Source organism: Heteronotia binoei, chromosome 7, assembly GCF_032191835.1.
Source record: "Heteronotia binoei isolate CCM8104 ecotype False Entrance Well chromosome 7, APGP_CSIRO_Hbin_v1, whole genome shotgun sequence".
Taxonomy (NCBI): Eukaryota; Metazoa; Chordata; class Lepidosauria; order Squamata; family Gekkonidae; genus Heteronotia; species Heteronotia binoei.
Genome location: NC_083229.1, coordinates 34,087,881 through 34,103,240, shown reverse-complemented (window position 1 = coordinate 34,103,240; position 15,360 = coordinate 34,087,881). Strand labels below are relative to the sequence as shown.

Below are 15,360 nucleotides of genomic sequence, written 5' to 3'. Positions count from 1 at the left end.
TGCTTTCCTACATTTCCTGCATTTAAATTGTTGAACTTTTTCATCCTATCAAGGCAATTACAATTTTCCACCAGCCATTGAAAGGTTGCAGTAAGAATAATATAGATTGCTTGTACATTTTCATGTCTGAATTCTGAATTGTTTCTTTTTCTGTGGTGACATGCCATTGTATTTTTGATTACATCGTTTACAAGTATAGCCCTGTACAATGGATATCTAAATCCATGTCACTGTATTTTTGATTGCATAGTTTACAAGTGTAGCCCCATACAATGGATATCTAAATTCAGCTCCCTTAAGCTATCATTACTCACTAGGTAAACTTGGCTACCCACCCTCAGCTTAAACTATCTGAAGGCTTGTTGTGAGAGTCAGATGGAGAAGTGGAGAGCCATGTGTACTTTCCTGAAATCATTATTTTTGGTGCATTAATATTTGTCCGTTTTCAGTAGCTTCTGTTTTTTCCTCCAATAATATAAAAGTATACACTATATAATCTTTAAATCTTATATAAGTATTGTTCCAATGAAAATATTTTCAATAGATAACTTTTAAGGTTCTACACTTGTATTAACTTGGACTTTACTTGTATTAACTTGGACACAAGGTACTTTTTAAAAGATACTACTAAATATGTCAAAGAAGATATGCTTAAACACATAATATTCTGATTAGGACAGTGATTAATTTTCCAGTAAGTTTTCCAATTTGAAGTTTTCTAGAAAACTCAAAAATGGGGACAATAAGTTACCTTTGTACCTACTTTCCAAAGATGATCACAGAGCAGCCCATAAGAAGCAACTCATAAATAGGGTGATAGAAAAGGAAAATAGTACCTTTTAAAAACTAGTTATATTCTAAATTATATTTAGAAGCAGCAAATATATATATATGAGCAGGAACTCATTTGATATTAGGCCCCTGATGCTAAGCCAGTTGGAACCCCCTGATGCTAAGCCAGTTGGAACTGCACTCCTGTGCGTTCCTGCTATAAAAAAGCCACATATATATGAATGTGATGCTTTAAAAGGTATATGTGGTTATTATGAAGAAACTCTGAATGTTTATTGGTCTTTGCCAGTAGCAAGTGTGGCTTGAAAGGTGAACTCATTCTTTTTTCCCCTCTTAAAGGACTGAGCATCTGTATGCCTTTTTTGTTCAGTGGAGCCCAGAAATATATGCAGAAGATACTGGAGAGACCACTAAAGAGCCTGGGTTTGTAGTGATAAAAAAATTTGAGGAGGCTGAAGCTGGTGAAGATTCAGTTAATGAAGCAGCTGCTAAGGAGTGGGAGGTTAGTACTGTTAAATACTTCCTAGTTACTTTGTCATATAAATGTCATACTAGTGACTTGGTCTTATAAAAGTCTCATTTAGAAATATGAGATCTGTTCTACAAAACAGAATAATAGCTAAATACCAGGGGACTGAAAGCTCCCATCTAAATGTAATAACCCAAACATGATTATCACTCGAGCTTAATTTGTATTATGTTGTGGATTTGGAATATGAGAATATGTGTTTAGTGCCTTACGTTAGCTGTATGAATGTCTTCAGTATGTACACTTGTGTACTGTGTAACATTATGTGCAGCTCCCGCTTTGAATCATGCTTCTGAGGATGTATGTGTTCATATTTTAATGACTGTACAGAGTAAAGTATGTTGATTCTGATTCTGAGTGTAATAGTCTGTTGTTGCTGGACTTCCATCAGAATCTGCTGTATTTGAAAATTTACTACTAAGTTATGAAGTCAGTGATAAAGAGAATAAGGAAGCAGATTAATCTGACATCTCTGTGGAAACATATTATTACAAAGTGATCATTTACAAGAGTTGAAAACCACACAATTTGAAACACATGAATTCATCTTTATTTAAAATTGTTAGTTTGCAATCTCATCTCTTTTTATGTAATCTTTACATTAGGGCAAAATTAAATTTAAATACTTCCAGGTTTAATGGAAGTCTAATGGCGTTGTTTTGTGTGGATGCAGGCATTGGATAGCCACTTTAAGTTAAGTCATAAAGATCCACCTAGAAAACATAAATTTCCAAAAATAAGGCTGTGAACTCTGATTTTTTTTTAAGATGCTTGCAGTTGAACTCAGAATCTTCGTAAGAGGAGTTTGGTATTTATTGAAATGGTGTTCATAATAAAAGGGTGTAAATTTACTCATTTGAATATGAAATAATGAGATCCAGTCATTATAGAAGAACCTTTAAGGACTATGTTGTTCTCAGCATAGCAGTGGAGAGAAAGGATCCTAAAAGGAATCATTTCAGTTCAAACAGTGGGATGTGGGGATTTGGGGGTCTGTCTATGTAGAGGACAAATTGAGTTAACTGTGGGTTTGGGAAAGGGAATTTTTTTGCCTTCAAGCCAGTGTTGCAAGTATATGCTGGTATTGCAGTCAGAAAGCTGTGGTCTTGGAGGCCACTGCTGTGTAGTATTGTTGGGGAAAAGCACTAAGGAAAGAATAGTATGTGAGCTCCTCATTAATATTCCTTAACAAACCTTTTGTTTTTATATAATGCACTTCCTCTTTAAATAGCAGTGTAATTTACTGCAGCAGTTATGGGGAGGGCCCATAGTTCATTGCTAGAGAACATGTTTTGCATACATAAAGCCTCAAATTGAATCTCTAGCATCTCCAGTTAAAATATCATGGATAACTAGGAAAGATATCCTCTAACCGTGGAGAAAGGTGCTTGTTAGGTATGATAGGGATATGATTCTGTAGAGAGAAGCATCATTTGATCATAAAAACTACTACAGTAACATACTGTAATCTGCATTTCTTTGCAATCATTTTCCTGTGAAAAAAGTATCACTGTTAGAGGTGTGATTCTGACATAGAGAAACAAACCCTTTTTCCTGATACTGAGGTAGTCTAAATTTCTAAATTAGCACTGAGTGTTTTGAGCGGAACTCGAATGGCAGTATTTACTACATTTTATAAAAGCATGGTGTGTGCTATGATCACAGTGACTATTAAACAATTTATGTATGTTGTTAGAGGTGGGCATTTCCATCCCAAAATTGGTAAGGGTAAGTTTCAGAGAGCAGGAGGGAAAGTAAGTAATACAACTGAATCTGGCTTCTTTGGTATCTTCTTTCCTGTATGAACAGCAGTCCATGTGAATACTCAAGTTAAGTCTTCAGCATCTCCTAAAGGGTCTCCCCCTTGCCCCCAGTAGCTGCTATGGTTTTATGCAAATTTCTTCCTCCAGTATGTTTCATAGTTCATTGCATGACAATTCCTCTTAGAGGTAATCCAGCTCAAATGACATTTGTTAACTTAAAAAATGACTGCATTTTCAGTAGGTTTAGCAGTAGCTCAGATTTAAAATATTAGCTTCAAATAATAATAAATAAGAAAAATCTTTAATTTTTCAGCCAGACATTTGGAAAGCAGCAGAGAACACCTCGTGAAAATCTGTACAAATAACATTGTTTAGTATTTTGATTGTAGTAATTCTTTTGTTCCAGTCACTAACAAACCTTGGGTAACTTCTTGTTTTTGAGATATAGGGAGGTTTACTAACTTAAATTTGAGAATAATTTCCTTATACAGATTAGCTGAGGAACAAATATTGACTAGCTGTGACCATTTGTATATGCCAACCTCCAAAATGTTTACCTTGAAACAAATTTAGGATCCAAAATATTGCTTTTTTGTATATGCACACCCCTCTTTATGTGTTTAAGCTCATGAGAATTTTTTATAAAAAAACCCCTCTGCATGTCATGTCTATATTCAGTGACACCAAGGTCAAAATATGTTGTGACAAGTTTAGAAGAGCTGATATAGAAGAGGAGAAAATAAAGTGTACAAGAAGCAGACTTTTTTTGAATGTGCCTGGGTAATATGTAAATCATTTATTAACACATATACATGCCAAGGAAAATGTTGACATTTAAAAAGCAAGCAAGCTTTGTAAATGTTATATAAATGGTTTTATTTTGCATATTGCCTCTCTCCGTAGACATAATTGTAAAATTTTGGGAGGCGATAGGGTCCCAAGGCCATTGAGCCTAGGGCAATATCTTGGGTCCACCTCGGAATGTCCTGTGGCTTCAGCCCAAAATGGGGGGGAAGGTGCTGCAGCACCCTATTTGTTGTCTTCCTGTCAGTGCCTGATCCACACTGCCTGGAGTGGGTAGTTGAGTATCTTCTGACTTCCAAGATGCTTATGAAGAGCATGCAGCAATAAGGTGTGTGGTTTGTGAGACCACGCAAAATGGAATGCACCTTCATTTGTCCAGTTTGTGCCCATCCCTAGTATGTACTCGGTATTCAGAAAATCTGAATTTCTCCAGCATCTGCAGTGATCCATTCCAGCAACACTACCAGCTTACTTTGCTTGCATCAATACTCACGAATATATGAACCCATTATTGTTTTTAAAGGTGCTGCGTTCAGCTGTAATAAACTGCCATCTGTAATCCTAGACCAGCCTTCGTAATAAACTTCAACAAAGTCACTTTCCCCAGAACCCCAAACATCATCGCTTTTGTTGCCCTAGGTTTCAGATTAACACTGTTGCAATTTGCAACATATTGTTTTTGTAAAAACATTGAAGATTTTGTAAACAGACTTTAACAGTGGGCTGCTGGGTTTTGTCTCTTGCTTGTGATTTCATCAGAGAAATGCTTTTTAAATGTGGATAGAGAGCCCTATCTAAATACTGCAGTTAGATTCTCCAGATTACGTGAATTTCTGTGTGTGCATTAAGTGCTGTCAAGTAGTTTCTGATTTATAGTGGTCCTACAAAGTGTCCTATTGTTAACAACCTTGCTTGGGTCATGCAGACTGAGGACTTCCTAGCATGATCGTCTTTTCCAGTGGCTTTCTTTGTAGAGACAATCCATCTCATGTTGTGTCTTCCTCTTTTCCTACTGCCATCAACTTTTCTTAGCATGATTGTCTTTTTCACTGACTCTTGTCTTCTTGTAAAGGGTAGCCTGAGTGTAGTTATTTTAGCTTCCAGGGATAGTTCAGGCTTGATTCAACCTAGAATCCACTTATTTGTCTTTTTGGCAATCCACAATATCTGCAAGACTCTTTTCCAACACCACATTGCAAAAGAAGCAACTTTCTTCCTGGCAGCTTTCTTTATTGGCCAACTTTCACACCCATACATAGTAATGGAGAATACTGTAGCATGAATGAACTTGGTCTTGGTTGCTAGCGACACATCCTTACACTTAAGAATTTTTTCCAGATCCTTCATGCCTGCCCTCCTTAGTCTCAATCTCCTTCTAATTCCTTGGTTGCAGTCTCCATTTAGGTTGATGATTAAGCCAAGGAGCAGAAGATCTTGAACCATTTCACTTGCACAACTTTAAGACTGATGATGAAGTAATTCCCCAGTAGTCATTACTTTTATCTTCATGATGTTCAGCTGTAATCCTGCTTTTGCACTTTCTGCTTTAACCTTCATCAGTAGTTGCTTCAAATCTTCACAATTTTCTGCCAGTAATGTGTTGTCCTCTGCATATCTCACATTATTAGTGGTCTTTTCACCAATTTTCACTCCATCGTCATCTAAACCTAATCCAGCATTCCTGATGATAGGCTCTGCATAGGGATTGAAGAAACAGGGACATAAAACAGCCTCATCCACAGAAGGGAATAGACAGTTCCGGCGGTGATGGGTGTAGAGGAATCCTTGAAGGGTAGCCACTGGGTAGCAGCAATAATGGAAGGTGATCTTGCATAAACAGCAGCAGTGCCACTTCAATTAACCCTAGTTCGTACTGCACAAAAGAAGGCAATGGCAAACCACTTCTGACCAACTCTTACCTCAAAAATCCTATGATGAGACAATCCAAAATAAATTTTCTGTACTTACCAATATTATTGTGAAGCTTTTGCTACAAGGACAGAGACTTTCTGATTTTGTTAATTACACTTGAGGGGCTGATCCACAAAACTATACAGACAAATTAATTTCAAGATTCAATATAATGTAATTGAGCTATGATGTCCTGTCACAAAATGGTCATTGATACGAAATGTATTTTCAGTCTGTAGGTGAGGCTGCTGAAATGCCAGGTATGTAGTATTAGAAAATACACATGACATGTCTGTAGCTCACTCCTCCTTGAGAGAACGAGTTCGGGGAGAACTGGATTTGATTCCCAACTCCTCTGCTTGCAGCTGCTGGAGTGGCCTTGGGTCAGCCATAGCTCTTGCAGAGGTTGTCTTGAAAGGGAGAGCTCTCTCAGCCCCACCCACCTGTCTGTTGTGGGGGAGGAAGATAAAGGAGATTGTGAACTTCTCTGAGATTCAGAGTGGAGGGCAGGGCATAAATCAACTATCATCTTCTTTTTCTTTCTGGATAAGACTTCAGTCAGAGTTTGGTGACTACAAGGTGATCAGGGTTTTCTGCCATTTGGTCTTCATTATATCCCTTGTGATTTGCTGGGGACAGAAGTCTACATACCATCAGGCTTCCTGGCTTTCTTGGATAAGTCATATTTCAGCCTAATGTGCCTCTAAGGAGGATTTGTGAAGCTAAAAGGGTTTGATGTAGACCAGAAGTTCTCTCTCCTGCTGAATAGAGGAAGAGAACTTTCCTTATCTTGTTTTTTCTCACAAGTGACAGCTATCTTTGACAAGTCTGAGAGTATACAATTAAAGGATTTGAATAATGTGAATACATTTATTTAGACAAACTGTAGGAGCAGTGCAAATAGCAGGATTCATCACTCCTCTCCTGTAGACAGTAAAAGAGCCTCTGAGAGATACACCTGAAGACTGTGGGGCTGTGTGGCAAGGCAAAGCTCAGATGAAGATCACTGGGTTGTTTAATACAGTTTGCCATTTCCTGACCTACAGTACCATCCTAAGAATATTTTCCTGTGAATAAGCTACATGGGATAAGTCCAGATAGGATTCTGAGTAGACCAGCTTGGAAATGCTCCTGTTATTTATCTTGAAGAGTTGTTGTGAAGCTAAATTGCCATTAGGCCTTTGGAGTTAAGATCCAGTCATATTAATAAAATAGGGGTATAGGTGTAAAATTATGAACTAGTACAAATTCTGTTTCCTTTCCTCCATTATTACTAACAGATCTGTTTTTATTCATATTCTGCATTGTGCAAGGTCTGTATAGCATATATATTTTACATAGCAGAACTATAATTGTGCAGTAGTATGTTACTATGTGCTCACAGCCAGTGCTGTATGATTTTTTGGGGGAAGGAAAAAGTCCAATAATACTATTTTTATTAGGACCAAGCAACAAAGTATGCAAGCTTACTTATCTTACTTAGCAAACAAAATTAAAATGTTTGAAATATTAAATATTAAAAATATTAATATTAAAAGTTACAAACGCCTTAGTTTTCTACAAGCAAAATTGCAAATATGCCTGCCCAGTACTCAAGAGAAAACCACAACTGATATACCCTCTCCTACCTTAGTCCCTATACCTTAATTTTTGCTATCTGACGAGTAAAAAAAATAGGAATTAAACAGAAAACAAGCTTTGTATGGAGTGACATAAAATATATTATTTGCTCAGAAAAAAGGCTCATACAAAAGGGTCTATATAATATCTGCACAACTAGATGTAATTCCTGCTAGATGCTGTTTTCTTCCTTCTGTGGCTATTGGTTAGAGAGAGCTCAGTTCTCAGTGAAACGTTTCTCTGAGGCTTTGTGGCCTCTTTTCTGCCCCACCTCTTTTATTCCCCTCCAGTGAGGTAGGACAATAAGCTACTTGATATCCAATCTGTGGCTATTATGTGTCACAGTGGTTTCAGGAAGAGGTAAAAAGATCAACCACAAGAACAGAGTCAGGTCAAAAGGGTCAAAGAAGCAATGAAAGCCTTGCATGCTGCATGAAAAAAATATTTCATAGGAATATTTTTTCAGTACTCCCCAAAATTTTAAATGGGAAAAACAGGAAAAAAACAGGAAAACAGGAGAATTTTTCCATTTCTCCCCCAGGTGTTCACATTTTTGTTAAGAACCAACATAGTTAGCATAGTTTCAACAATATATGTTGCTGCAGAAGTAGAGATTCAATATGCTTTTCAGAAATATCTGACATCTCTTCTAGAAAAGTTCTGAAGCTCTGCAATAAAATTAATCAAGCTGTAATTGCAGTTAATTAAGGGCATTACTTCGTTAAACAGCTTTGCAGAATGCCTTTTGTTTTGACAGTTCTTTTCTCCCTTGTAAGATAAGAAATTGTTCTGAAATATTTCTCATATTTTAAAAGTATACTATCTCTTTAAATGATGAAACTGTGATTCTCATGCATTACAACCTCTCTTGAATATAGTGATGCCTTTTCTGTTGTTCATTCACTTAACAAGAAACGCCCAGCAAGCACTCAGCTTTCCCTGATTAGCTCATCGTCCTGTCAATCAAGTTTGTGAGACTAGCAAGTTATTCTGTCATTCAGCAAGGCTTTGGCTGTGCCTGGAATTGAAAGCAGGTAGTGAAAATGCTGGGGGGAGATCTTCACATATTGCCAAAATACTCTTCACTTATTTTCCAAAGGAAATGATTCGTTTCTGGTATGGCAAGAAGGGAAGGAAACACCACTCAATGAAAAATAAATATAACCTGGTAATTCTATTAAGTGCTTTGTATTGCTGTTCTGGTTTCATTTCGATTATGGTGATATGAGGAAAACAGTAGTAATCTCTGGTTTTTGTTGTAAAATTAATAGCAGGGTTCTGCATTTTAAATCATTGGGCTGCAGTGATGCTCTAATTGTGATTTGAACTGCTTAATAATTAAACTTTGTGACTTGTGAATGAGGCTTTTTGTAACAGTTCATTATAAGTGCATGAGGATTATAATTGCTTGGAAGGCTTTGAAGGATATACATTTTATGGAGTTGTTGCAATAATTTGCTGCTTTATTTTAGATTTGATTGTTGCAGGCAGTGAATGCTCATTAAATGAAACTTTTTATCTGCTTTTAATGTTGTACTTCAGTATTTTGAGGAGGGAAATATGAGAGCATTTAACATACACATTTTTTTGTGATAAAATTTCCACTGAACCATGAAAGGGTTCATTGTACTGAGGGTAGTTATCAAATCAAATGCAACTTCCAGAACTGGGGGCCAATATCTAGGAATCTTTCATAGATGTTTCTGTGACTTGTCTTTATACAGCAGCTATTTTTAGCTATGGATATAATTAAAGATTCTCCTCTTATCCTGCTGGTATTGCAGGAGAAATTGATACAACCCCCCTCAAATTCTGAAACCTTTTCAGCTGAACTGTCTGCTCTGTGATCGACTTAGCAAATAATGGTGGGGTATTTTCCCCTGTGGCGCAGAGTGTTAAAGCTGCAGTACTGCAGTCCTAAGCTCTGCTCATGATCTGAGTTCGATCCCTGGTGGAAGCTGGGTTTTCAGGTAGTCGGCTCAAGGTTGACTCAGCCTTCCATCCTTCCAAGGTTGGTAAAATGAGTACCCAGCTTGCTGGGGGGCAAGCGTAGATGACTGGGGAAGGCAATGGCAAACCACCCCGTAAAAAGTCTGCCATGAAAATGTTGTGAAAGCAATGTCATCCCAGAGTCCGAAAGGACTGGTGCTTGCATAGGGGACCTTTCCTTTCCTTTTCCCCTGTATGTGGTATTTAGCTGCATCAGTTTAAGCTGTCCTCTCACAATAGTTCTGGGCAGTTCATCATATTGGAAAATAAGTATATGTTCAGATATGGTCATGGCATCCAATGCTTTTTGTTTATAGAGAATCACGATACAATGGGAACGTCAAAGAAAGACTCTTTCCAAGGGATTCTTATAAGATAACACTTTGCAAGTGTGTGTGCGCGCGCATATATAGAGAGGGGGGGGGAAGGGGAGGGGGGGGGTCAGGCCATATTACTTTTCTCTCAGGAGTCAGTTGTGTGTTTTCCCTTATTCCTAAACTGCATTTGACACATTATTAATCTCAGAAATTGAACTCCCAGTCCTCTTTCCTCCCTCTTTTTGCATTAAGGCCATCTCTCTCAGAAGTTGCTTAGAGATACTGCAGCAACTAAACTGTGGTGTTGACTGTGCAAAATGTAAGTCAGCACATTAAAAAAAAGACAAGTGGATGAGTAAATGCATGATCAGAACAAAGCTTTCCTTTCATACTCAGCTATGTAAAGAACAAAATTATTATTTGATGTGAAATTTATTGTGCTGCTGTAATGAGAATATGTAGATGTTTTAAAGGATTTGGGATCATTACACTTAAGTATTAAACTAGCCAATGTTGGAAGTGGACTTTAGGTTCAGGGTTTTTTAGGAAGCTTTTCCCTCCTTAATGAGCATTCTCTAAAGTTCCTTGCTTTTATTAAATAGATGGAAAGTGAAATTCAGGCAGAGTGGGATGGAGAAGCGGGCCCAAGGGAAGGTGCACATGATCATGTGAACTGATCCTAGGTTCCATCAATCCAGACCCCTAAAATCCATTGCTTATTACTTTTTCCATAATAGTGTGATACTCTCAGACTAACAGGTCTTTGCATGGAGACTTGGAGAGGGGAAGCTTTTTTGCCTTAAATTAACTTCACGGAAAGGATGTTTTTGTTTATAGAAAAGGGCATCCTGCATTTCCTTTTCATGGTATCTTCTAATAGAAATTGTTGCATGTTTATTCAGAAATAGGGATGGGCACAAACTGAGAAAAACTGAACCCAGCCGCTCTGCCAAACTGAACCATTTGGGAAGTTTGGAATGTGGGTGGGGCGGCCTCCCAGGGTCCTAGAGACTCCAAAATCATGGGACATCTCCAGCTGACTTTTCTGTACCTGCCCACAAAGTTTGGTGAAGTTTGGACTTGGATGGGGGGGGCTGAGTTACAGACCATCCCAAGCAAAGTGCCCCCCAGGAAAGTGCTTTTTGGGGAGATGTCAGACATGGGTTCTGGGTTTAGAACAGACCCTGTGCAAGCTAGAGGCATCAGACTCACTGTAGACCTCCCAAGGATGCCCCCTACATGCCCTACAAGTCATATGCAGATTTGGGGTGGTGGAGTTATTGACCCCCAAACAGACTACCCCCAGGAAAGTGTTTTTTAAGGAGATGTTAGATGTGCGTTCTGAAGTGTATAGAACAGACCCTGTGCAAACTAGAAGATGATGATTTTGGATTTATATCCCGCCCTATACTCTGAATCTCAGAGCGGTCACAATCTCCTCTACCTTCCCCCCTCCCACACAACAAACACCCTGTGAGGTAGGTGGGGCTGAAAGTGCTTTTACAGCAACTGCCCTTTCAAGGCCATCTCAGCAGGTGCAAGTGGAGGAGTGGAGAATCAAACCTGGTTCTCCCAGATAAGAGTCCGTGCACTTAACCACTACACCAAACTGGCTCTCTAGGGGTGTCAAACTCATGGCAGACTTCCATATGATGCCCCCCAACATGCCCTATAAGTTACAATGCATTGGATGGGGCGGGGGGTTCCAATGTATATTCTCTAACAAATGGGACAATATATATGAGTTCTTGCATCCTAATCTGATTTTAGAATCAAATGATACCTTTTCAATGAGGAGGCTGTTTGTCTGTACCTATAATCACTAAAAATAAAAATTACACAGACCTTGAAGAGAGGTTTATGTTACTGAGTCTGGATTGTTTAGCTGTGCATACTCTGGTGCACTCTCATTAATATCGAGGAAATGAGCAAATGTGAATCTGTATATGCTGTTTGCTTGCATGAATGCACATACTTGAAAACACTTCAGCTTCGGAGGTAGATGGAGGTAGAGCCGGTCTTTGTTATTAAGTATTTATCTTTCCACAGAGGAATCTTTTCTTTCCATCCATGTTTTGAAAAAGCAGCATGTCTTAAAAGAGCAGGATTTCCCATGTATCTTTTGCATGCTTTATATTTGTATATTCATTGTAGATTGCTGGGAACTTTCCTTTTTCCAGTGTCAGGGTATATTGACAGTGAGTAAGAAGTGTATAGTGCTTCATTTTTCTGTAGTATGTAATGTTATAAAATTCCAAATGCTGCTTCGGTGTTGTCACAGGTTCAGCCAGTTCACTCTTTTATGTTCTTAATTTGTAAAATCTGACTGCTTTTAAAGCAGTATGACATGTGCAGCACCTCGCAATGATTTCCTTTAGTAAGAAGTGAGCTTTTAATAGTTTGATTAGTTTCAGCACTTTCATGCATAATTGAAAGGAATGGAGAGGGGTTTTATGTCCCTGAAGCTTATAAGGTGGGCAGCAGAGACAACAGCAGTTCTTGGACAACAGGCAAGGCAATCAGGTTGGAGCATCTTACGAGGATGCTACAGAAACAGTAGATACTGAAACAGGCAAGACAGGGAAAAACCAAGCAAGGTTTCAGTGTTTGGTACAGACAAGAATGGGGTGTGGAAATATACGTAGTTAGGTATGTGTGTGACACAGAAGGTGTCAGGCAGGAAGGAGTTCTGTAGGAGCAGGGATAGGAAGTGGCCAGTCATTCACAGAGTGAGATAGTCAATCAGTACTCCTCTCAAAAGGAGATGCAATAGCTGAAGAAGGCAGGCAAATTGAGACTCCCCTTTAATTGGTTGTTTTGTTTAAGCCGCATTGTTTCATGGGTGGACAAGTTTCTTGGAGTGCTCGTGGCATTAATCTTCAATCTGGTATTGTTGAGATGTCAGCAGCATTTCTGGTAGTTAGAATACAGTTTGTATAAATTAAATAGCATCTTAACTTTTTTAAAAAAGGAAAAGTATGCAATATATCTCAAGTGGAAACAAAAGTCACATCTTGCTTGAAACAAAGATTTATAAAGGCTATGTTTTCTGAATTTACCAGAGCCACAGTGAAATGGATGCCATTGGCAGAAAATAAATTTGTTAGACTGGGGGGCAGAATTCCTGCAGTTGTTTTTGAAGCTCCCTAATTCCCTGGGTTACTGAATACTTAGAAGATGTGGACTATATACCTAGAACACCAATAATCAGGGCCAGCTCGCCCACTAGGCATTTGCTTAGGGCACCGGGGGGGGGGCACCGAATTTGGCTCTCCCCCCTCCCCACACCCAAGACAAATGCCTAGTTTGCCTCCCCCCCCCCGCGTTACCGTGCTGCCTCCTCCTCCCTTCCCTCTTCCCTTTGGCGGCATGCTCTGCCGCCACCACCCTGGCGCACTCAGAGGAGCACCACTAGAATTGCCCCTACCCTTTTAGATGTGACCCAGGCATCTCCGTGCTCTCTCTTGAGAGAGCGCTTGACAAGGCCTCGCTCCCCTCTCACTTTCAATACCACCGGAAGTGAGGGGGTGCAAAGCTTTGTCTAGCACTTAAGAGAGAGCGTGGAGATGCCCGGGCCACATCTAAAAGGGTAGGGATGATTCCAACAGTGCTCTTCTGAGCTCTCGGGGGGGGGGTCATTGGAGAACAGCGCCGCAAAAGAGAGGGGGGCCCGCCCGGCTTGGCGTGTGCATGCACATGTGTCTAGGGTCCCCAGGGGCGGGGACAGCAGGCAGTGAGTCTGCCTGGGGTGCCACACACCCTTGGACTGTCCCTGCCAATACCCATGCATTTTTTACTACAACCAAAACTGGAAAATACTATTGACTGTGGCTTTTTTAGCTTCCAAGCTGCTTGTTCATCTGGGTTTTTAAAAATGTTTTTAAATGTCTCTTTTCTATGTGTAAAATGAATTGAATAGTTAATTCACACACTTACAAAATAGCTTGTTACATGGATTGTGCTATGACTGGTTTTTTTAATCTGCGTTTCCAGCAAATCGAATGAAAAATAAATAAATAAATATTAGGCCTTAATAGCAGCTATTATACTGGACATAATATAGTGCACTGTTTTAAGAAAAATGCAGAGTTATTGTTAACACTAAAGAAATGAACTTGGGGTCATCTGGCATGCAGGTTGCTGTAGCATTTCCTTGATAAACTGTTTTAATGACCAAACTCAGTTAATTATCTTTTGGGGCTAGTTTTAGGTTATGTTATCTAGATGTATAATATGGCACACTTTGGAGCAGATTTTACTTTACGGATGACTTAAATAGTTTACTCTGATAGAATAAGCATGAAAATCAAAAGAATCTGAAGTTTCATAGTGAGCTTTCAAACAGCTGCAAAACAACTACATCTAGAATATAATTGTGCCTATTTAATTGATAAAGTGGCCGAAAGAAATTAATTGATTAAGTATTATTCTAGCAGATTTGCTATTTGTTACTACTGAGATATATCAGATTTCTGGTGCTATTTTGTTGGAAAACCCAACTGCAGTGTGTGTGTTTTATGTGAAATGTCTCTGTGTGCACATCATACCCCTTCCTATGGGAGTTAATGTATTTTTATATGTTAATTTTATTACGTTGCTGGTATTTCCCCCCCCCTGCCCAACCTCTCCATATTCTTGTCATTTTTTCTTGCTTTTTGCTTTTTCTTTAACTGTCAGTGGAATTATTGTCTTCCTGTCTCCATATTCAGGTAGTGTCAGTGGCTGAGTATCACCGCAGGATCGATGCTCTAAATAGTGAAGAACTACGCACACTCTGCAGACGTCTCAAGGTGCCCTCTTCAGTAGTTAACCTCCTTCCTCCGGAGGCTAGAATCTCTTTCTCTGTAGTGTCCTTGATGGGGACAAGTTCCGTACGTGGTGGGTTTGTCTTGGCTTCAACACTGCAAGAACCCAGCAGAGAATTCTTTCTTTATGGATGTTTCTATTTCTGCAGTGGTATGGCTGAGTGCTATGACATCTGTGTCAAATGGGTCATTTCTAGAGCTAAGCCAAATTTCCATGCATATCCATTTTTGAGCCCAAATTAGCCCATTTGATACTGCAAGCAAAATGTAATCAAACTCAGTGTATCTCTGCTCAGAGGGAGCTGTGCAAAACGCTCCTCACCATGTATGTTGAAGTGTGTGCAAGAAGACACTATCCAGGGATGCGTCTGACTCTTGGGACCAAAGGACAATTAACTTTCTGACCTAGCTTTGGTCTAGCATTTCTGTGTCATCCTAGCTGAGCTAAAGCTCATGCAAAGCCTTTTTGTACAGTGTGTCTAATCATCGCCATAGCTCAGACAACTGTAGACAGACCTTGGGACAAGCTCAGTGTTATCTCAGTTGTGCTTGAGAGCTTATTGGATGTGGTCAAACTAGTTTAGGGACTAGCTGCTTTGTTCCCAGTCCCAAGGAGCTTTGCTGAGTGTGCCTTTTGGCTTGCTCAAGGATTGCACAGTACCCTGGAACCATTTATTTATTTAAACCTACCTTTGTGGATTTTTGCAGATTTATTTCTGCTGCCTTGAATGCAGACAAAACTGCCTATTTGGGGGCGAGGGAGAGGACCTAAAAAGTGTACTGAAAAACAAATGCTTTTCGACAATACCAGTCAAAATAAAGCTAAAGTT

The 15,360-nt window shown here is 39.2% G+C and overlaps 1 protein-coding gene across 6 annotated transcripts in view; it reads left to right on the top strand.

Annotated features, from left to right (window-relative positions):
* Positions 1–15,360, top strand: part of OXR1 (oxidation resistance 1) — a 280,211-nt gene that overhangs the window by 250,797 nt on the left and 14,054 nt on the right. For 2 of the 6 annotated variants that reach the window (XM_060243329.1, XM_060243331.1), the window contains 2 exons: positions 1,132–1,294; positions 14,435–14,515. In XM_060243329.1, coding sequence (XP_060099312.1) covers positions 1,132–1,294; positions 14,435–14,515 — 244 coding nt within the window. Of the gene's footprint in view, positions 1–1,131; positions 1,295–8,411; positions 8,588–14,434; positions 14,516–15,360 lie in introns of those variants that run through there. The other 4 variants (XM_060243330.1, XM_060243332.1, XM_060243333.1 and 1 more) reach the window with 3 other exon arrangements.